Raw genomic sequence first — 23,528 nt, 5'->3', positions numbered from 1 at the left:
AAGGAGAGAGGAAGCAACAGCAGCAAGATGACACTTCTGTGCCTGACCTCTATCTGCTGTGGAGAAAACCAAGCTGAGGGCAGGGGCTGCCATGCCCAGGCATCTCCCCAGCCAAGCAGTGGCAGCCCTGGGAGGCTGTGGGGACCTCTCTCCCTGGCTACACTGGCAGGGACAGGCAAGGTTTGCACACTTGGACGTATCTGCTTCCAGCCCGAGCACCTACAGGGCTTTGGGCAAAAGCAGCAACCCCCACCTGTCCTGCCTTTTTTTTTTTTTTTCTGGGTCCAGAACCCAGAGTGGAGGGAAGGCCCCGGGCATGCTGCAACCACTTTGCTCAACCGTGTCTTGCTTCTACCTCAAGGCAACAACCCTCAAGGCCACTGCCTGCTTCCAGCATACCACTGCGCTTTGTCTGTCGGCACGCTCAGGTTGCAAATGCGCTGGGGAAGGGACTGTCCTTCTGCTCTGTACACAAACAGAACCTGCTCGGTGCCATCCTGCTTGCTGGATACATCCTGCTGCAGAGCTGCAGGCAGAAATGAGGATTGATGCAAATGAAATACAAATGGAAAGATGCACGTGTGTGTGTGTGTGTGTGAAGGCGAGGGAAAGAAGAGCGGTAAAGCTCCACGGCAGCAGAACAAGACTTAAAAGTATGTCCTGTACTCATAAGAAATGCCACTACTTCCAGTTAATCAAGTTTGTCATGCCCTGATGCACGCATAAAAAAATCACAGCGGAAATGACTGAGATTGGAAACCCCTGTGCTCCAGAAGACCAGTTATAGCACATCAAACATGGCAACCTTTTTCCTGTTAGAGCAACAGGTAGACAGGAGCGAAAACCCACTCCTAACAGATATAAAAGGCCTGTTGAAAAATGAGTGTTCTGTCAGCAGTGAAGAGGCACTCAAGAGAGGCGGTGAGACCTCAATGTCTCCCATCCACTGTGCATCACAGAGGTGACACCAGGCTTTGGTATTTCTGAGTACTTGAGTGCATATGCACTTGCTTAGAGATTTTGTATAATAAAAGAACAGCTGAGCCAGCAAAGGGGCACACCACACACCTGCAGCAAGGATTCCCCATGAGATCCTGGCATGTCTGTGGTCCATGCCGCCAAGCAGCCCCTTTTCTAACCAGCATCAGAAACCTCCTGCACTATCAGATCCGGCTGGACAAGGAGAAAGCAGTCTGTGTCTCTAACCTCAGCCTCCCTGCTAGACGAGAAGTGGGGAATTGGCAATATCATTGCAGCTTTACCATCCCTGTCTTGAGGAGCAAGGCAATGTCACGCTGGAGTCCTGACTGGGCTTCGATCCCCATTTTGGAAGAAGGAAGGGATTTTCTGGATGTTATTGAGTGGGAAGCACTGGAAGTCCCTGCACTGATGTCTCTGTTTCCCCCCAAGAGAAGGCATTATGAAGTGGGTGTCTGAAGGCAAATGGGTACCTCTGGAAAGCACAGCAACTTTGGGCTACTGCCACAGAGGAGCTCTGGAGGCCAGAATGTACCTTCAGCAGTCTGGAGTGGGATGCATGTCCTGAGAAGAGCCACAGCAGGGAGCACTGGCAGAGCAGCCGCCCACACCAACCAGCAATGCTCCCCAAGGAGCAGGACAGACATGGCAAGAGCTATTGCTTGCAGCTGTGTGCTGCTACAGCCCAAATGCTGTCCCCAAGTTGTGCTGGGCAGGACGAGGCGAAGTCTGTCAAGCCTGCAGATAACCATGCCCTCACGCTCTTCTGCTCGCTGCAGACGCCCTCTCTCCTACCCGTTACACAGGAAGTAACACAGCTGCGCTACGCACAAGCCAGCTAGAAAACCAAAGCACCGACAAACAGGAGATGTCTCCCAGGATGGTGGTGCTGGACCTGTCTTCAGTTAAGCTTGCCAGCCCATGGCTGATGACGTCCAGCCTCTGTTATCCCACTGCATTGCTAGACATCTCCATCTTCTGATGCACAGTAGAGAAGAAGACTGAATGCAACCGTGTCAATGGGATGTTTCTTCGCAGCCACTGCTATATCTGTAGTATTGTTTCCACTGAAAAGCCACAAAGTGCTGTAGTCATACACATTTGCTTCTGTTGCTTGCTCTCTCTTTTACTCTTCTGTTCTTTGTAATACACTAAGCAGTTTCCTCACAGGGAATGTACATATCATACTTACATTTCCACGTAAAGGTGACAGACTCCCACACATCTGAAGGCAGCATCTCAAGAGACAATATGTGGCTGTTCCCAGCTCTAAGTCTTCAACCTAGTGATAAGCCAATAAACATTCATGCCTGAGGCTAACAAGAAAAGAGAATGTTATTAGATCTAGAAAAGGAAGAGTACAAATACACTTAGCGTGTTATTCTCAAGAAAGCCAGCATGCAATAAGCCAGCGTAGGTTTGTAGCCCATCCGATAATTTGCACCATCTCCTCTGGTATGAAGCTCAGGTCATATTAAATGGCATTTGCATGGGACTCACTACTCTTCCCTGAAAGTACAGTCGGAGACCCTGCACTCACCACCACCTGAGACCCTCAAGGTGAAAGATGACAACAGTATTGCAAATTCACACCTCTCAATTTCTCACAAAAACAGGCCTTCAGTTAGGCACAGTTTGTGAGGAGAAGAGCAAATGTGATCTTGACTGAAACACCAGATGGGTACTACCATGTGGAGGGGAAGCTTTGGATAAGGCTAACCTTATTCTTGGGAGCAATCCTGGATTTGCACCCTAGCCTGCAAGGCTAACAGCTGGGCTCCATCTAGGTTTCCCTGCATGGTAGCTGGGGCTTTCATGACGTCACATGAAAGCCTTTAGCATAACTTTGCAAGACGGGGTGACTTGCAGGCAGTAGCTGGACTGGGGAAGAAGCAAAGTCAGCCCTGGCAGAAGGGGTTGCCCCTGCACTGTGAAACATCAAGGAACTGCTGGCTTCCACATACAGTTTCAGCCATTTGGCTGATGAATCATAGAATCATAGAATGTCCTTAGTTGGAAAGGACCCACAAGGACCATCGAGTCAAATTCCTTATGCCAAAACGCATAAGGGACTGTACAGCTACTTCCAGTGCTGGGATAGTTTGGTCGGGGAAGTACCAGAAACCTGGCTGCTCCGTTAATGCCTTTTGGCCATTTCAAGCCCTCTCATTACAATGCCCAAATCATTCACTCGCTCCGAAGGGTCTCAACTTGCAGCAAGGGTCATAAAATAGTGATAATCCAGGAGAAATACAGCTGTGCTTTCCATTAGGATCTTATGCCATACAACAACATGGCAGGAGTTACTTCACCCAGGTCCAGTTCACACCACTTGTGAAAAGGCAAGACTATCAAGACAGATATCCCCTCCTCTTCTCTTTGGCCTTACACAGAGCCAAGAAAGCAAGAAGTCCAGTTTGAACGAGTGGTGCAAATATGAAGACCATGAACTCAAAATAGAGCTTTGGCCAAAGGTTTGGCGGGCATGCCGCCTCAGTGGCTTGGAGCCTGGTACATGCAAACTGAGAGCACTGCTTTGCCTGTACACAGTGGAAATATTCCAAAAATAGTGATACAGCCTGTCAGAACTGAAACGGCTGTCTGCAGAAACTTTTTCATCCTTCTCTAAACAGGGGTAGATGGAAGCTTTCAAACTATGACTCATACAGAATAGTCCTTGGCTGAATATTTCAAGATAAATTATTACCTTGTGATGTCCATAGTACCACATCAGCAGCTCCAGGTATACTGTCCCTCAGACTCGTTTTCTTCTTTTCTACCTGTGAGCCTGTGTCAGCAGCCAAAACCTCACCAAAAACACACAATTTAAGTCTGGTCTGAAGGAATGCAACATCCTTAGAGCAGTCTGAGAATCTGTGGTTCACAATGATGCCTGAGGTGAGAGCAGATGTCAGCATCCCATCAGATAGTTATTCGTGCAGACAGTGCATTCCAGTCTTGCTTCTCTGACACTGATTTCCATCATCTATAATGATCCTAGATTTAGGATCTAACTTTCAGTATCTTATTCTAGTAATTTCAACAACATTACTACTACTGCAAAACATGTTGTGGTCCAAGAAAAAGTTTGTTGGCATGATGCAGACAATTGGCCTTACACAAGAAGCCAGATAGGTGAACAGAACAACCTCTTCCAGTCTTTGCAGTGATAAATACATGAAGACCTGTATTAACTACAATATGCCCCTTAATCCTCCAGAGAGAGAATGGACTAGCTATCCAAGGAAGATATTAGAAGAACAGCTGCTCTTAGAAATATATCCAGGAAAGACAACTTCTTACTACCATCTAAGTAGTCTCTCAGTCAAGATCTGAGACTCTCCAGAAATCATCAGCTTAATAAATGCATGAATAACTAATGCCTTGTACAATGTTTTACTCTATTATACTATTATAACTCTAGAGAGGAGTGAGGGACAGTCCAAAACAGGTAGGTGGGAGGACGAGAAGTGATCCAGAAGACTAAGCACAAAGTGCATAATGCATTTCAGTACTAAAGGTATTTAATCATAGGAGGGGCCCTGAATGGCCTTTATACAAGTCCCACACACAAAGGCATGCAAGCCCTCCTGCTGCTCAGTTCCCCCTGCTTCTTCTCTGGTTCCACAAGTATCCTGTGCCCTGTAAACCTGGTTTTGGCCTCTCTGGTGTCTGTTCCAACATACAGCCATTTCAGCTCACCGACCCATGCAGTCCTGCCAGCTGGCAAGATGTGAGGACAGAAAGTGAAGCAGAAAAAGGAGCTGAGACCCTTGCCATGGCAGGTTTTGACTAGTCAGTGCAGCAGGACACCCTGCTCTCCCCGGGCAAGCAGAGGTGGCACACCAGGATCAGAACCCAGCCTGGCCAGACCAGGCAGCATTCCGGGTGACCCAGCCTCACATCAGGCCTGAAAAGCAACAGCAGAACCAGGTGGGCAGCTCCTCAGGGTGCGGGGACCTCAGGGCAGGCTCACCCCCATCCAACCACGCTCTCAGCTCTACTGCCAACATGCCACCCTTGCACAGGAAACACCAGGCAGCTGCAGCAGGCAGCTACCCAAGCATTAGCAAAGAGTAGGCATTTTTCACAGCAGGGGAAAGTACAGCCACAAAGCTGCCTGTATTTCTAAACATTCACAGCCCACAGCTCCTGTTGTCAGCCAGGAAGGGTAACGGCTAGGGCGCTGTGTCATTGCATTTCTGAGAATTTCTGGTTTTTAAGACCTCAATAAGGCCAGCAGGGGATGTTCTGCATAATGCATCTGAGCACCAGGGGATTGGAGGCAAGCTGTGGCTTTTCACAGTATTTCTACCAAGGCAATACCTGAGGCCCAGCTCCCTCTGTCACACTTCTGAGAGTCAGAAGGAAACTACCATCTCACAAGCTAGCAAGGCTAACAAGACAGGAGCCGTCCACCATAACAGTTTTGGCAAACCTCCTTCCTCACATCCTGGGCAGTCAGGCGTCCTGTGGCAGCTGGACCACAGCAGTCCCTGCAGCCCAGACAGACCTCTACATACAGCATGCCACAGTGTGTCCCAGCTCTCAACCACTCCAACATGCAGGTGTGAGGCGCTGCAAGGCTTAAACCCATTTTACAGAGGAGGCCTATGTGATCATGCCAGTATTACAGACAGGGAAATGAGCCAGAGGAGAATTAAATGACTTGCAAAGGTCAGCCAGCCAGTCCAAAGAAGGAAAACTAATAGGCCCAGATGTTCCCGTGACCCAAAATCCTGGCTTCCAACTACCTGTCTACAAAGCACCGTTAAAAGCACCTTCTACTCGCAGCATCTGTTGCTGAAAGCAAGGTCTCAGTGGTCAGGTCCAGGGTAGTGTCACCATTCTTTTCAGCCACCCCTTTTTGTTTCCATCATGGAAAAGCGGGCTTTTTGTTGACTACGTTTCTCCCATGTCCCCTACATACACCGCTTTCAGCAACTCCGTAAAAATTTGCTGAACCTTAGTGGCCACTTTGCAGAGCTGCAAGTTTACGGTGCGGCCTCAATGGAAAGTTACTGTGCATACCTTGTGCCCACACAGACAAGATGCACTGGGTTGGAACTACGGCTGCAGTGGTTATTTGTGTTGTCTTGGAAGTTCCTTTAAGCTCTGCAGCATCAGTTATTAAGTATAAGCACAGGCATCTACTTTCCTCTCTCACTGAGGCTGTTTAACCATTGGGGTTTTTTGAGATAGATAGTATCAGATTCATGGCAGTGTTGGCTCCTACTGATCTTCTTTCCAGCAAAGAAGGGCCTCTCCATCTACAGTTAGTTCTCCAGAGAAAGCTATACACAGGTGTTTGTATTTGCCAAATAACAAAGCTTCAAAATCTCAACAAAAGATAAGGAAACAAAACTCCTTATCGGAAACTAAATCACCTGAAGAACTCCAAACCCTCAACAGCTGGGCAGGAACATGTACAAACAGAAGCTTAAATTGCACAGCTTTCACCATGGCTTCTTATAGCAGCAAGAGAAATCCTGACCCAGTGTGTGCACAGGAAGGAAAGGAACAGGCAAGCTCTTACCTGTATTCAGGATACCTAAAAAGCTGGTCTGTGTCCTGCCCTCCCACCACCCTTCTCCCATCTCATTTGGCAAAACCCATACCAGAAAGTGAGGTCAGGAGAAAAATCCGAAAAGGGCTAGCTAGAATTAGAGCGGCACTAGGGGTTGAGAGAAAAGAAAGACAAGGTATTTCCCATTTGCTGCTATAGGAATATTTGTGTTTACTCCTCTTCTCAGGCTTATCAAAACTAGCACAGCACATTCCCTGCAAATGGCTCATGAGAAAGGCAGAGTAAGGAGTCCCCGGTGCCCCAGGCTAAGCATTGCCAGAGGGGCTCGGGGGAGCTGTGATCTACCACTGGGAGAGAAGCACATCCATCTGGGGAACATGATTCATGCCAAATGTCAGGGAGAGTAGGTGCGAGGAGGAAGCAGCAACAACTACTGCCTTCTGGAGGACAACATTTTATATTGCCTAAAGTGTTGGCAGGATGACGGAGGGCAGACCTTGCCTGAGACCCCTGCAGTCTCCCCACCCATTTGAGGGAAGAAACAGCATCTGTGACTGCCATTGTTCGCCATCACTTCTGTACCCTCAGTCATTAAGCCCATACCCCTTCTTGCTCTTCCATCCGCTGCAGCAGTCACTCTGCTGTCTGCCTCCTCCTCCTCCTCCTCTCTCAGTCCCGCCACAGTTCATCCTGTGATGACAGAGACACCAGCAGCAGAGGCTGTCCCACCCAGCGGGTAGCTCCTGCTCCAGGTTCCCTGTGCCACCTTGGAAAAGCCTCCAACCAACCCAGCTTCTGTAGTCGGCTCAAGGTGAATTGAGACTGGCTGCCAGCCAGTTGACTTCCCATTCACACACGTCACTGAGTCCCACCCCTGCTGTCCCAAATCCCCTAACTATAGGTTTGTCTGTTGTTTCAGAGGAGAAATCTCTGAGGCCTATTGCTCTGTGATGGAAAGCTTTTGCAGGAGTGCAAAATAAACTCTTAATGCTCTTTGCTTCAAGTCATACATTCAAAGTCATTACTGTAACTCCTTTCACATAAACAAAAACACCATCACATCATCTTTTTCTTTCATTTTTTTACTTGTTTGAAGAAATCTTATTTCATTACTTTTAGTATCCAAAAAAAAACCCTTTTAAAACTGCTTCACTCCTTGGTTTTGGCAAAATATGTTTTGCCCTCAAAGAGGAACCAAAGCTGAGATAGCAATGCAGGCAAGAGGATAGCCGCTAAACTGTATTTCTTTATTCTATTTGCATATGATACAGGAGCAGATAATAATTATTTTTAATGCACTGTATTTGCAGTTCCAAAAGATTCACTGAAAATTGCCTCCAAGTAATTCTTGGTCTGTAAGACATCTAGTTTCTATAGTGTTAGAAAATACTAAAACTATTGGTGGTTGTCATCAGTTTAGGTGAGTTTTAAAAGTTCTGCAATTAATTCAGGTTCCAAGTTTTGCTCTTTCCTTCATTTCCAATATTAACTATAAAATACATACTTTATACTGTAGCCCCATCCAGTATTTTATCATGGATGTTGGCTAAGTGTGACATAGAATATGCTTATCAGAAAAATAAATCTATTAAAAATAAGCTGACATTAGCCACCCATATTTGCTACCTCTACAGATGGAAATCTTTCCTTACCATTAATGTTTGGCACAATGGCATGTTGACCAAGCAGACTACAGATGTCTCCCTGTGGGCCAGGACCAGCCCCTGCCCCAAAATGGCCTGGCTGAGGTGGGAAATACCCCCATGAAGATACCAACGATGACATCAGCATGCACAGGCAGAACTTGCTCTGGGCTCTTCACATGATATTTGAATGTAATTGCTATCCACCTCCTGAAGGGTTTAGCCATATTTGAACACTTTAGGGGGATGTCTCTGCCCCCACCCCCACTGCTCTCATCTTCCTTTGCCCTCCAGGCGGCCTGCTTTGGTATAGGCAGGGGATGGTTTCTTTACCTCTATCAATAGTGGATGGCCATGCAATTCATCCGCATCACTTGCTGGTGATCAAGAGGGCTGGAGGTAAGAGTCTCTCAGTCCCAGAGCTGGCCAAGAGCTCTACTTCAGCACGTCAGCCAGCCTGGAGCCACACAAGCGATGTTTGAGGGAGGCCAGCCAGAAAGATGCTGGAAAGGCCACTTCCCAGCGGTCCTGCACAACCCAGAGTCTTCTCTTAACTGATCGCACCCAAGTTAAATTAATCTTGATATAATTAACACAACATCTGCCACCATTTGCTTGCTGGAAAAGCACAAATAATTAGAAGGGCTTTCCAGGTTCTCAGTAAAGACTCCCCTGCTGTTGCCAGCCTCATCCCCTGGCTGAGGCACAAGTCACGTAGCCTTGCAGAAAGGAAACACAGCGCTCATTGTGAACAAAACCAATGCAGGATGCAGTCACTTGTTGTCTAAGGTCACAGGGTCCTCACCAGGTGATGGTGTTGTTTCCCAGCCTTTTTTATACCAGAGGACAAGAGGGGACCATTGCATGTGCTCAGGAGGGACCTTCACCACTGCTAGCCTCCTACAGGGAGGGTTTGATTGCACCCAGGGCTGAGCAGCCTGGCCAAAAGCACAAACAATACCCCAACACTAATCCAAGCGCCTGCGATGACACGTCACCAAATTCTGCTTCCATCTCAGACAGAAATGTGTGATGCTGCTCATCTTGCCCACTTCTGTTAGAGGTTCTGTGTGTTTACTTATGGAAGTCCATGGGGCATCTCACTCCTCCCCACCTGTTGGTAATAATACCTACACTTCTGGATCTTATGGCACCACCAGCATTTGTTGGCTAACATTAAGGAAATTATTTTGAAGATACCTATCAGTGATGCTGTCTCCTACAGCTGAGTTACACATGAACTCTTCTTGTTTGCTTATTTTGAAATTAATTGCTATAGTTCATAAAAAGTGACATGCACTTATCATGCACGTGCCTAAAATCTAGAGGTTTTTTCGACTACACTGAGATTTTAATCAGAAGTTAACACAACAACTGCTTGCATGCCTCTTCTGCATTTACAATGAATGTTTCATTTGCTATTGTAAACTGGCCCGTTACCAGTTTTATCTGTCTGCTCACTGACTCACCAACTTCTACTCTGTTGTCTCTGCAGAGCTGTTGGTGGTGGGAAGGCCTGGTCCTCCAGCTCACCACAAACTGCTGCCTCTTGCCGTGGTGCCTCTCTGCCCCCATGCTGGGCTCTGAGGGGGGCTATGTACACAGCCACTGGGACATCAGGCACGGCAGCCTGGGGTAGAGGTTGGAAAGCAGAACACAAACTGTTTCATTACTGGGATAGCAAGATTCACTGACATGAGAATTTTGTGGGGATGAGTTCATCCTGAATGCTAAAGAAAAAATCTAAAGGGATCATTCCCTTTTCTTTGCTTGCTGTTATACAACATGTTTCTTTTCTGGTTTTGCTTTCACCTATATACCAAGTCAAATAAGTTCATTCTCTGTTCTCCTTTTATATTTATAAACTTCATGAATTATATGATGAAAAAACTGCATATTACATTTCATGCCGTTTGTTGCTTAGCATATGCCATAAGCAGAGGGAAATTTTTCTCTTTCCACTGCAAAACATTGACATGAATACAAATCTAAACATCCATTCTGCACAGTACTATAAACCACTGGTGGTTTGTCTCAGCTGGGAAGAAACTGCATCCCAAATCATCCGCATTTCCCGCAGAGCAGAGCTCCCCTTGTCCTGCCAGCACTCGATGAGCAGATGGATGGACCTTGCCCTACCCCCAGCCTTCCCCAGCCAGGACCAGTGGCTGGAGAGGATGGCCTAACTGGCAGCATTCTGTGTGGCTCCCCTCCCCTGGAAAGCACCAGCTCCCCACAGGAGGCGAGAGGCACCCAGAGGCACCCTGGCACCAAGGCCTCCCTCAGTAACCCGGAGAGGGTATAGCTGGTATGGCACAGCCTCACCAGGGCCACCAGAAGCCCCAAAGAGGCAGTACAGACATGTATGTTTCTGGTCAAATTCCTGATAGCACCATGTACACCCATACCCGTTATGCTGCAGATAACCCCCGGCCCGAAAGTATCCTCACTACTGCCTCGCTGATGCAGTGCCATAGTCAGGCTGGAAACAACTGCAGACTGAGGTAGGTGACTCCCCGGGGTGTTGGGTTCACAGGCTGCAGGACAGGATCACCCATGTCCAGTCACACCACTGTTCCAGGGCTAACCCTGTAATGGTAAAGTCAATGATGACAAACCATTGGTTTTACCCACTGCCTGGGCCCATTTGTCTAAGGGTGGTCACGAGAGAGTCACCTCCTCCTTGCAAAAGGAGCTATGCAGGCAAGCATCCTCTCTCACAGCTAAGGTGGCTTAGGTGCCACAAAAAAATCCAGATGGATAAAGATGGGTAAAACAAAACCATCTCCCTGCATCCCTCCCCTGCACCTCAGCATTCGGGCAAAGCACCAGAGCAGGGTTTGGTGAGCTGCTGGTGCACACGCATATGCAGGCTCATTAGCACACGCACTCCAGTGGGGACCTGTTATATGCCACTGTCCTACAGCCTCTCCTGGACTGACTTACAAGTGTCCTTGTGATCTCTGTTCCCTAAACTACCCAAGTCAGCTCTAGTCAGCGGTAATGTGTTATCACCTTTCTTTTATTTGACCAGTTGAAAATTTAGAAAACAGCCTGTACTTTCACTGAAAACCATCAAGAAGCAATTATTAAATAACAGAACTTGCACATTTCCAAAACAAGTTAGAAAACAGATCTTTTTATTAGGAACAAAATCATCGCAGAGAAAATAAAAAAAAAACCACCAAAAAAGAACAATAGCTGGACATGAACACATACAGTTAAAGGAAGAGCACAGGCTGCACAACTTCTCTCCTGACCTCACAGTAACAGAAACCTTTGCCCTGTTGCTGAATGACATTTTCAGCAGGGAAGGACAGAAAACCAGCCATGTCCTGTCTGCCTAGTAAAGACGTCTTGAGTGTCAGATTCCCATCTCAATGGGAAAAATCCTTCCCACAGTGGGGTTACACCAGTGGTGATGCCAACAGCTGTCAGGGCACCCCCAGCCCTCCCAGGGCTGAGAGCAGCAATGCAGCACTAGGACAAGCTGGAGCCAGAATGCACCAGCCCAGCAGGACAAAGCTGGTCCAGCTCTGTCACCCTCAGCACCCCAACGCTGGCATGTTCTCCAGCGCAGCTCAGAGCACCGTTCAGCCTTCGAAGCATATACTGGAGTCGACTGTCCCCTGCCTGCCCCTGCCAGAAAGTGCAGAAAAAAAGCAAAGCTGACTACGTCCTACCATTTCAGTGATGCTGGCCTCTGTTCACCTAGCATTGCTGCCACTGCGCTGCCTACAGGCAGCTGCCACCCCAAGTGCTCGGCATCACGTTTTTGTCATTCAACTCACAGCCTTTGAGGAATGTTTGTACTGAAAGGAGATAGCGCAGCACCATGAGGAAAAGAATTATTATCTCCCTCTTACCGTGGAAAATCTGATTCCTATGGCAGCCTTAAAAAGCAGAGACAGGCTGAATCACCATCAACACAGCACACAAGATCCAAAAATCTTCTAAACAGAGTCACAGGACAAGAAAACAAGAACAACCACCTATGGCTGGGCGTCACTGATGCAGAGCTTTGCCTTGTACACAGACATGAAGGACTTCCAGGTAAGCATGCAGCTGTCCTGCTGCATCTCCCCCACCTGGGAGAGAAGCATTCAGCTCGGTTTTCATTTTGCTGGGGTACTTGCAGACCTCGATGGGTGGCATTTACAGGACATACCTTAAATCTGTTTCCAAGGGATTCATGGCACAATGTCAGCACAATATAAAACAGGAACAAAATGACACGGGAAGAGAGGAATGCAGTGCACACCTCCCCATCCCTTTCCACCTGATCTGTATCATCTCTGCTTTTACTCTACCATGCCTTTCTAGCCCATTGGGCTAGTTTAACACCAACATGCCTCAATTCCAACTACCAAAATGCACTTATACAGTAAACACCTTGCTCTGGCAGTGCATCCTGCAGCAATCCCTGTGGCCTGACAGCCCTGCAGCCCCTGGCAGCTTTGCCAGAGATTCAGCTACCTGCTGCCTGGGACTGAGCCCTTGCCCTCTCCTTACCTCCTCCTTCCCTGCGTGTCTACCCCAGCTGCTCCACTCACAAACTACCCCTGAGCAGAACAGGACATGTGTTAGCAGCAAGACTTGTCTCAGAGATTCTATAAATTGATGCTGTCTGTGCAAATAACACAGCACTGAAAAAGCCTACATGCACAGATAGATGGCCAGCTTAATCAGCTTGCAGTAGTTAAATCATTGCACTAAAGGCACTAATGTTTGCACTGATGAACGCTCTCAGCATTATAATCAACATTTCTGCCAAAATTACGCACCCAAGCCCCAGGCACCTTTCTGTTGCAAGCAAGCAAGCTAGTGACAGAGCTGTTTTAACTCACTGGCAACCCGAGCGGTTGGGTTCTGGTGAAAAGTAACCAGTATCCCTCTGCCATTACAAGGCATTGAAAGGCAAGCAAGCCAGCGTCACCTCCTGGGGTCTGCACACAGCAGCAGCTACCACCACTCCTGGCCCCACACAGCAAGCGATGAGGGCCAAATCACAAAGGGTTTGGAGCTCAGAGGAGCGATTCAGTTAAGCACCCAGCACAGCAGATACCTAGATGAAACCTCCATCGAGCTTTTTTTACAGGGCCTGTGAAAAATGCCTTGAAATCTCTGGAGAAGAAGCTTTCTCAGGAAATTTCTAGCAGGTCCTTGATTCTGTCCGGGACTGGCAGGCCATCTCAATCAGCCTGTCATGCCTGCCCCTTGCAGGATCCACTGGCTGGTGAAAGCATGTCAAGGCATGGGGGGGGTAGGGAGCAGGAGGGACTGCCCCTCTTGTTTCAGGCTGTCCTCTAGGGCTCTACAGTTTAGCTGCAGCTCTATTAACAGGCAAAACATCAAAGAGCTGCCCAGTTTTGCTAATGAATCTGTCAGCCCACAGCGGCATGGCCTTGAAGCCACACATGTGCTTTTCCTTATTTTTTCTTTTTCTTTTTTTTTTACTTTTTAAATGAGATTAGCAGGCCTGACACCTCACATCTTTCCCCTGCTAAAATTTTCCAGACCAATTCTTACACACAATGAGACTATGGGATGCAAAGGATGGGTGTTGTAGCCTTCAAGACAGGCTGGAACAGCAAGCATGCCAGGTCAGTCATCAGTTGGATCTGGGAAGCAGTCCGAGGCATTTTCCTGACTTTCCACATCAACTATGACCTCTGGGCCTGGCATTTCCTCAGCCTCTATAGCCATTGGTAAGTTTTCTTCCACCAGTGGTGTGGGCTCAACACCTTGACCAGTCTGGGCAGCATCTGGGAAAGAAAGGAAAAACAGTTTATAAGTGCCCATGCTATGCTCACCCTCATAAAAATCCCATCCCACCCCAGTCCCTGATGCTGCAGGCTGCCTAATCCACTCAGTCCCCTCTCCCCAGGCATCTGCAAGCCAAATTTCAATTTTCTTTATAACTACTCATTTCTTGAGCTGTCCACTGTGGTTTAGACACGTTGGTGCTGAAGTTCTCTGGGCTCAACTGCCCAAAGTACACCAAAACACTCAGTTACATCTGAGTAATTAAAGCTGGCAACCAGCACACATTTAATATGTTCTCACCTAAACACTTTCCACAGGCACCTCTGCTTTTTGCGTATTTGTAGAAAATTTAAATATGGGATACTTTGTTAGTCAAACTGACAATGTGTAAATTTTTCATTAAAAAAGTTTTACACTTTAAGTATATTAATATTAAACAATGACCTGAATGACTAACATTCATGAGCAGCATTTAATATTTTGAAAGCAGAGCAAAGCAGCATCCAAGGTTAGAAATAAAGCATAGCTGAGCTGCTGAGAGGCTGTGCATAGTACAGTGAAGGACACCAGAAGTGGAGACAGCAGTGCTGAGACCAGGCTATGACCTATGCAATGCTGCTCCGGTTCATGATGTCTCTGCCAGACCTACTTCGTCTAATGATGGTGCATTACTAGGGAAGGTGTTGCAGCGTTTGTGTTTGTGAAACAAAATTGAAGGAAACATAATGCAAAAAGTAGAGTATTAATATCAAGAACTCACAGAACAAGAGATTTCTGAAAGATTTTTATCACTGCACTCTCTTGACCATACTGTGCTAAAGCTGTGGGGTTTTATTCTCAATTTCTTTAAAGGATTTAAAATGTGATTGTATTCTCACTTTATCCCCAATTTAAGGAAACACACAAGCCTCTGACTTCGATGGGATTTAGCTGTGTTTACAGCTCAGCATATTGGTGGATGCTGTCACGAAGATGACTGCTTACAAAAACAATGCCAATCCTTACAAAATGTTACTGATGAGAAGGAGGAGGGGAGTGTGATAAAGTTTTGGGGGGTTGCTGGTTTTGAGATGGGTATTTTAGCACAGGAGAACAGTCTGCAGCCTGCTGGCAGTACCTTCGGTGGGATGCTTATGAGACGGCTGCCACTACATCTCATGGCTGGGTAAGGGCAGGAGCTACTCCAGTGCAGAAGGTGGGCATGAGTAAGGTTCTGATAAATGACCTCCTGCAACTTCTGTCATCTGGACAAGATGCAGCACCTTCCCTGCACTGGTGAGTCCCAGGCCCCTCTCTACAGTCAGCTCCTCCACCATCAGCCACACACATCCATTTTGTCCTTCGCCCTCCTAAACAAGCTATCTGTCTGACTTAAAACAAGTCACTGGACCCACCAGGCTTTGGAGGGCAGTCGATTTGGGCAGCTTTAGCCTCGACATGGTCTCCACTGGGAGGGGTCTTCACACCTTCACTGGAGACTATGGACATTGTTAGTCCATCATCCTTCTCTTCCTCTGTAAAACCAAAACCGGAGACTTGAAGGAAAGAAGTCCCCCACAACCCAGAAGCCTCAGCATATTCATTGTAAGGCCAGACCACCAACAGATGCTTGCGTCTCCTCACGTGGCACTGGCTCCATTCCCGGAGCAGACAGATGCCAAGTACAGAGGGCCATTGCCAACCTGTCAGAGACCAGCTTGGCCATGCTGGCAGGATCACAGCTTGAGGCAGCCTCACTGGGCATGGGCAGATTGCACTCAGGGACTGGTGCTGACAAAGGACTGCCATCAGAAGCCTTCAGGTTGTTTCAGGATCAGACCTCAATGAGGCTTAGTTTTCTTGCCCATATAAAAGTTTTTGCTGTGCTTCTTTCTGGCCAGGAGCACATGGTGGCAAGCATGAGGTGGAAAAAGGAAAAGCAAAGTTTAATGCAAGACTCTGCTGGTCTTAACATTGCCTATCAGCAAGCAGCTTTCTGCTCCACCAAGTCAAGGGAGGGCCGGCTGGAAGACAAGTAGCCACCCAGCTGAGACCAGTTTATGCTAAGGTCATTTCAAGCCCAGCCTGCACACACACAGTCCTCTGAGACTCACCCCAGGAGGCAACAGCATTCTCCACTCACCTGAAGGTACTGGAATGAACTTGTGTTTCCTTTTCATGCAGCAACATATCACTGAGGACACGACCACCACCAGGATAACGGTGCCCCCTGCGCACCCTGCCAGGATGTAACTGAACCACGGGTACTGCAGCAGGTCTCCTGCAAGAAGGACGTGGCGTTGTTAGTTACCAGTGTGAACAAGCTTCTTTCTCCAAACAGGAGAAACCCTGCAGCCAGATTAGAGCATGTGGGCATTACTGTTTCTTTGGTTTGGACCAGGGAGCCAATACTTGTGAACTGTGGCACGTCATGATTTACGTCACATCGTTAATTATGGTTTGGAATTTTTTGTTAACAAAAGAGGCTTGTATGACTAAGCTGTGTCCACTTGGTTCTACCTACTCTGACCAGTAACATCTAAGATAATTCCTAAGTTTTAATCAAATTTAACAGGGAAGGTGCTGTTTTGAAAGATACTACATTTCAACAAGTTTTACGAAAACAGGCAGCTGAGGAGGGAGACCTAAGCTAGCTTCTCCTGCTGAAAGAGAAGCTGCAGAGTCTACCCTCAGAGCTTGTATTCCACTTAGGACAGCCACGTAACAACTATGCCAACCTCAAAGCAAATCTGATCACAGCCTGCACTTCCTCAGACTCCAGCCACCCACGTCAGAGCTGTAGGAAACCGGCTTCACTGCTGCTCGGGGAAGGATTTATTTTTATTCCCCTTCCCAACTGAGATCACGCGAAATGCCTAGCAGGAGGCAAAGGCTACAGACGGCTGAGCAGAAGGCCACACACAAGTCAGTGGTAATTATTACCCAGCTCAGAGTCCCTTGCTCAGGGTTGCTTTGATGGGTCAGACTTGCACAAACGTTGCTGCTGAGCAGGGGAGCTGGTAGAGGGCATCACAGATTTGCAAAAAAGGGAGACCCGTGCAGACTCGCTCCTTCACTGAGACAATTTCCTCCAACCTGGAGCAGCCAGTAGGAAAACACTTCTTCCCATGTGAAAAAAACCCCTACAGCTCAACTATCGCTATTATATAAATTCCTCAAAACTCCTGAGGTAAACCTATAGCATCCCTTTTCAAATCATTTGGCTTCTCTTCAGCTGCACACGTGCCGGCACAGCACCACGCTGCAGAAACCAACAGGGTCATTTGGAGCTTGTTTTCGAGACCCCAAACACACAAATTGCTGCGCATCCCCAGAGGCTGGGAAGTATTTCAAACATTCCAGGACATACTACATGCTGTCATAGTCCACATAGTCACCGGAACAGTAAAAACGACTGTAGACAGGTGCTCCTGTGCGTGAAATCACACATACTTGAAGTATTTTCGGAGTGCTTTTTCCAGTCTCTTTAGGAACAGTTACCAAGTTCAAAAAAACCCTATACTCCAAATTAAACTTCCAGTGAATGAGAAGTCATTTCCCTAATAATTTTATTTCCATTTTGATGACAGCTTAGAGAATACTGTCAAAGGCATAAATGTATGTTAGAAATATTTTTTCCTGAATATTTTTCCTAAAAAATTTGCCATTTGTTAAAAAGATCTTTTTGAGATAAAATATTGTGTTAAAAATCAATAATAAACAAGTAACAAGACAAATAATGACTCAATAAAAGCCTTTTATATATGTTGACTTCTTAACTTCTGAATCTTCTGCTTTAGATCCTGTGTGATCAGAGCCCTTTGGTGCCTGGGATTTTTATGGTATTTCTGCCAGATTGTTTTACGCTAACAATTATTCAGAATTCATTTCATCAGCCAACAGGTTACCCAAATAAGTGTTTTCATACAGATCTTATACCTACAGTGGAAAAACTATATTCAGCCCTTTGCCTGGAGCAAATAATAGCCCACAAAAGTAATTAATTAGTCTTTAAATTAATTGAACTCATTTCTCTCTTCAATTCATTTTACTAGCATTCAGAATTGCTTTAGTTCACCTTTTACAAATGTGGTTGCATTTGGTGACTGAAAAGTAGAATCGCTGCTACTTTCTTGCTCTCAGACCCTTCCAAATACGTGTTCATGCGCATGTCCATCCCGACAGAGCTATAACTAAATTCCCCTATGGACTTTTCAAGAGGAAATGAGGAACCGATATCGCACCCAGGGGACTGGGCAGCCATCCAGAATAAACAACGGTAACTGTCAGCACTCGCATGATTTATCACAGGGCTTGATTGACCTGCTCATGGATGTTCTCATCCTCACTCCCCAGTGCCTCAGCCAACTTGGGTCTGACTACGCTGAACAACCTCTGACCAATTTAAGGTCACTGCTCCACAATCAGAAGTGCCAAACTTGTACAGATCAGCCAGCGGCGCCAACATTATCAGGCATGAACAGCCCACAGCATTTCTGCTGAATGCCAGCACACGATACAGGGTAGATGTCAGTAATTTTGCTTTCACACCAACTGCGTGGCAACCATAGAAGAAAAGACAGTATCTGCCGTGGAGTTGGAGGGTCTCATACAACTTCTAAAGTGTGAGGTGCTGTTGCACAGTACAATTTCCCTAGTAGCAAAGGTGATGAAATTAATTACAGGTAAATTAGTCAAAAACCTCATGGTTAAATTATTCCATCCTGACATAGTTTGACCATCTCCACCGTCAGAGAGGAGAAAAATCCTTCACTACTGGAGATGCAAGTGAAATCACACCCAAGGTTATAAATTTATTTTATTTTAATAAATGTGAGATTACAAGACAGACCATGTTTTTCATCATTAGGTTCTGGCCGTTTTGATCAGTCCCAGGATCCGAATTTTCTGTCTCACTAAACTATGGCCTTATTCAAGCAGAGTACTCGGCATGGAAGGAAAAACCCCTACATTTTGTAAGTAAATGCCTTGTGTCTTTACCACACCTCTTGATAGCGCGAGGCTGATGGAGGGACATTTGTATAGACTGGTAAATCTTTGGGCAGCTGGCCTAGATAAGGAGAAGAGAGGCAAGGCAAAACACCTCAGCCAAGTCCAGCAGCCACAGGGCTGAACTAGCGGAGTTGTTTTTGCAGGCATGTTGCAGAAACTGGAAGGCTGTCTGGGAAATGGATGAATGACGGAGTAGGAAGCAGTTCATGTTTCTAAAGCAGCATAGAGGATCAGTGCACAGGGGGATGCAAGGTCTCCATCACTGGAAAATAGGAAAACAGACAGAGATCCACCCTTGCTGCAGAGTTGGGTAAAAGGACCTCCTGAATAAACTTCCATCCCTTCTATGGTTGTAGGCTGTGTCAGTCTGAGCTACAGGAGGGAGAAGGCAGGGAAGGGAACACTTTCTAAAGGGAGGGTGTGGTAAGTCTGGAAGGCATCTCTTCTGCCAGAGGACAGAAGAGTTTGCTATTATGCAGACAGCAATAACTCCCTAGTTTTCTGCTGCAAGAGACTAAAAGGGAAATTTTCTGGAGATGCTGTTACTCACCATAGCTGCAAGACAGCACAATGGGCCTGGTCCTCCTGACGCTGTTCCCATGGTAAACCTCACATACAAATTCCCCGGGCACGGTTTTTTCCAGAACCACCTTCTTCCCACCATCCTTAATGCAAGCCTCAGGGGCACTCAGCACAGTGCCATTCAGCAGCCAATGAAAGCTAGTGGTCTCATTGCTGGTCACGTCGCAGGTCAACTCTCCGGTCCCATTAGGGAAGCACTGGATACCAATGGCCGGCTCTGGTCACACACAGCACGAGGCAACAGGAACAGGGAGGAAAGAGAGAGGTGAGGAGCAGACTCAGCACTGAGCACAAGCTGGACAGAAGCTTCCCTTACTGCAGTCTTACCACCACCACATTTACTGGTAGCCAGGGAGCAAGAAATAAGTAGCCAGACTCTTCAGTGCCTGCCTCCAGCCCTGAAATACTTAGCAGTTCCCACCCAACCCTGGTAGAGACTCTCGGTCCCTATTTTGGGGATGCCACAAAAATCCGGCATCTCTTCATTTTTCCTTATTGAGACTGAAAAAGTGAACAATAAAAGCACCTGATCTGAGAGGACAGTGGAAACACTCAAAGCATCTGCCAGCCAGAGGCTTCCTCTGTAATCAGCAGATAACCATAGCTTCAGAGGAGGCAGCCCTCTCTTCCACCAGAGGTTTGTACTTCTGCTGTCACTCTGCCTCTTCTTCCATTTTAGAAAGAAACTAGTACAAGGCATACCCAACAGAGCTACCAACACTAGACACCTGCAGTTACATAGGATGACCCAGACTAGGACAATTTAAAATTAAGTAATGAATCACTGACCTTATTATATTTTCCTGAATTCCTCTCTTTCAGTCTACTACAAGAAGCCAACACATCTCCTACATTTGACACTTTGCTAGACAGAGAAGAGGTATGGTTTTATGACAGTAAGAGTCACATTGAGAACATCTATGAAACATCCAGCTAAATAAGCTCAGAAATCACTTTCTTCAACTAGATTGTCATCTTCAGCTAAAATTCAATGCCTCCAGGAATACCTTTGCTGTGAAATTGTTTCCCTGACTTAGATGTGGCAACAGAACACGAAGAGGAGACAAAAGTTCCCAAAGTGAATCCACTGACATTGAAGTTAAACCCAGGACACTTCTGCAGTCTTTGCATACTTCCAGTTTAAGCCCCTTATCTTCGTGCCAAGGAGTCACATCTTTGACCTACTCTCGGCGGCAGTTCTGCCTGTTTGCGCCCGAAAGGTGTAAGGATTCATTTGTCTTCACTCAGAGCAGTTTGCTCAGACATTTTCATTACAATTTCATACGCTTCAGTTTCTCTTAGAAGCTTGTGTAAGTGAAAGCCCTGCAAAAGGAATGGTGGAGACGAGGACCAGAGCAATGGTTGCTGGCTGTCGGGAGCACTATTCAGCAGGGGAGTAAACCCATTTAAGCCTTCTCCGTATTAACCAAGCAATGAGCTGGATCCTGTACAGAAGCGACTTTGTTTCTATCTTCCCACCCTGCAGATGGATGGATGAGCAGGCACATGAAGAGGAGCAGCAATTCTGAGGCCACAGTGAGGACAGCAGGGAGACTGGCATGGTAAGGTACCTATTGCTGGTCTCTGAACAGCCCCAGAAGATGCTGACCTCCAAGCTGCTTGGGGGCAGCTAAGAATCAGAAAGCCACACCCAGATTCCTTTAGTACCTTTCCTCAGCCACAGGAAGCAGGGGCAAAACCCAGCATGCCTCAACCAAGACCTGCACAGAAGTCCAGTTCAGTTTCCAGAGCCAAGTCAGGTAGAGTTAACTCCTTAAGGAAGTGTGTCCACAGGCAGCAAAATGCTGTCGGCCAGTGAGAGCTTTTCTGAGAGCATTCAGGAAGAGTACTCTAGAAATGGACTGAAATCTCCAGCTACATATCTACATACTGTAGGTTCAATTTTACAAACACTTCATGCTGCGTCAGGGAAAAACAGCATGTAGCTCAACTGACTGGTTACTTCAAGGAAGGTTCAACAGACAGGAGAGACTGAAAAACATATGCAAAAAGCATCCCTTAGTTTACACACACCACTACTGCTCCCCGAGTTGCCAGAAGCTTACAAAGCTGTTACAAAGGTGCCTACGGAGGCACCTATAGCTCCTGCAAGCTCAAGTCCTCTCTTAGGAAGAATTTCAAGGCACAAACTTTCAGCCAGGCTCACAAGTTCTAAAGCTATTTGTTGCTAAGAAAGCCACTTACCAAATACTTCCAGTGTAAATAAACCAGTGGTGTTGTGAAAAACAAATTCGTCCTTTCCTTCATCCTCTTTCTCCACGCTCCTCAGCACTAGGGAGCCATTCTGCAAGTTCAGGCATGTACCACCAGAAGTGCCACACTCAACCAACAAAGTATCATTTGAGACAGCTGTCCAGCATCTCACGTCCCTCTTACTCATTCTGGAGAGGTCCTGCAGGCTTTGAATTCCCACAGAAAAGACTGCTGTCCCACCGCTGAGGACACTGGTCCAGGAGCCTGAAAGGAGAGGCACAGAGCATGAGCAGCGAGCTTGCCATGTCCATCCATCGCCTCTTGGCTGCCTCCCAGAAAGGCAAATGCCCAGGTGAGACGTAGGAGGGACTGACCCACCCCTAGTGACAGGGTGGGATCACTAGTAATTGAAAATAAGAGGAGTGGGAAGCCTTCTATAAAGGCCAACTTTCCCACCAATAACATGGGAGTGGTGTGCGCACCATGCACAAAGGGTGGTGAAAGGCTGAGCAGTTCGTCTTTTCTCTCCCCAAGTTTGACATGACCATCTACCACCCCTGCTTCAGAGTGAGAGACTGTGCAAAGATAGATCCTCAGGGCATCAATGCCATGGATCTTGTACAGAGGGTAGCAAAAACAACTTCTGCCTGCGCAGCTGCTTTTACCCGAAGATAAGGTCGCAGTTTTAACTTGAAGAAGTCTCACAGTATCCTTGCACATTATTAAGTTGCCGTACACAAATCAGAGTTGAGTAAGTGGCAGGGTGACAGCAGCTCAGGGACTAACCCAAGGTCACACTGAGCATTAGGAGCGGGACCACGTTGCTCTCCAGCCAGCATTCTGAGTACAAAGACCTTACGTTCTCCGCTGAAATGCTTTTAGAGATGCAGGACACTGAGAAAGTACAATATGTTAGTTATAATTCATTTACTAAAAAAAAAACAAACCTGTCTTACTTTGGTCTGACTGCCCCTTTCATGCATTAGCAGTTACACTATTTGACGTCTCCCCAAACCTGGCAGTCTTTAAAAGATCTTGGAGCAAAATTAAGGTGTCTGCTTACCTACGCAAATCTGTGCCACCTTCATAAAGAAAAAACCCACTTACCATGAATAACAGTGATTATCACCAGCAAGCACTGCAGAGTAAAAGGAGAGCTGAAATCCATTTTAAGGAGCTCCTTGCATCATATGCTGAGAAGACGGTCTGGCTACAGATCTCAGTGAGTATAGCATTCAGGAAATGATGTCAGAAGCAAGAGTGAAAAAAAAAAAAGAAAAAACTCCATAGTGGACAGTTTGAATAATGTTTCAAAATAGACCTGCAAGGTTTTGGGTGACTGAACTCAGGCTGAATCAAGCGAGCCACAATGTGCTCTGCAAAGTCCCGCACCTTAGAGCTAGCTGCAAGTGTGAGAATAGGGCTGAGAGGTGAGAAGAGACCAAAATATGTCCTGGTCAGCTCACCCCACTTAGGAAGACGCTAACACTGAGACCAGGCAAAGGCGAAACACCTATTTCTTTCATGCTTTTCCAGTTTATCGAAGTAAAGCATCACCACCCAGGGAAGATAAATCAGTCCAGTCAGATAAAGCACTGCATATGCAGACCAGCTGATTTTCTGAAATACCAACAAGGGTCTCTCAGGGAAAGCCTCACCAGCAGAAGGTGTGGGAGAAGGCTCTCCTTCTGTATGCAAATGCTATGTTGCCAGCCTGAATTTTGCAGAGCTCTTCTAGTGACCGAATGGTACCTGCCATGCAGGAAAGGGCTCCATACAGCTGCCTCAGGCAAAGAATAAAGGTTATGGGAAGTTAAGCTGCACTG

At 46.8% G+C, this 23,528-nt stretch overlaps 1 protein-coding gene across 1 annotated transcript; it reads right to left on the bottom strand.

The window, feature by feature from the left end:
* Positions 1-11,267: 11,267 nt before the first annotated feature.
* LOC104044466 (uncharacterized) lies at positions 11,268-23,183 on the bottom strand. Its single transcript, XM_009504293.2, has 6 exons — positions 22,810-23,183; positions 21,694-21,966; positions 19,457-19,705; positions 16,037-16,174; positions 15,309-15,428; positions 11,268-13,913 (listed from the first exon to the last, which is right to left on the bottom strand). The coding sequence occupies exons 1-6, from the start codon at positions 22,868-22,870 to the stop codon at positions 13,753-13,755; spliced, it is 1,002 nt and encodes a 333-aa protein (XP_009502588.1). The 5' UTR covers positions 22,871-23,183; the 3' UTR covers positions 11,268-13,752.
* Between the last annotated feature and the right edge of the window lie 345 nt (positions 23,184-23,528).

The sequence above is a fragment of the Phalacrocorax carbo genome, chromosome 1 (assembly GCF_963921805.1).
Source record: "Phalacrocorax carbo chromosome 1, bPhaCar2.1, whole genome shotgun sequence".
NCBI classification, from domain to species: Eukaryota; Metazoa; Chordata; class Aves; order Suliformes; family Phalacrocoracidae; genus Phalacrocorax; species Phalacrocorax carbo.
This window is presented reverse-complemented; position numbering and strand designations above follow the sequence as displayed.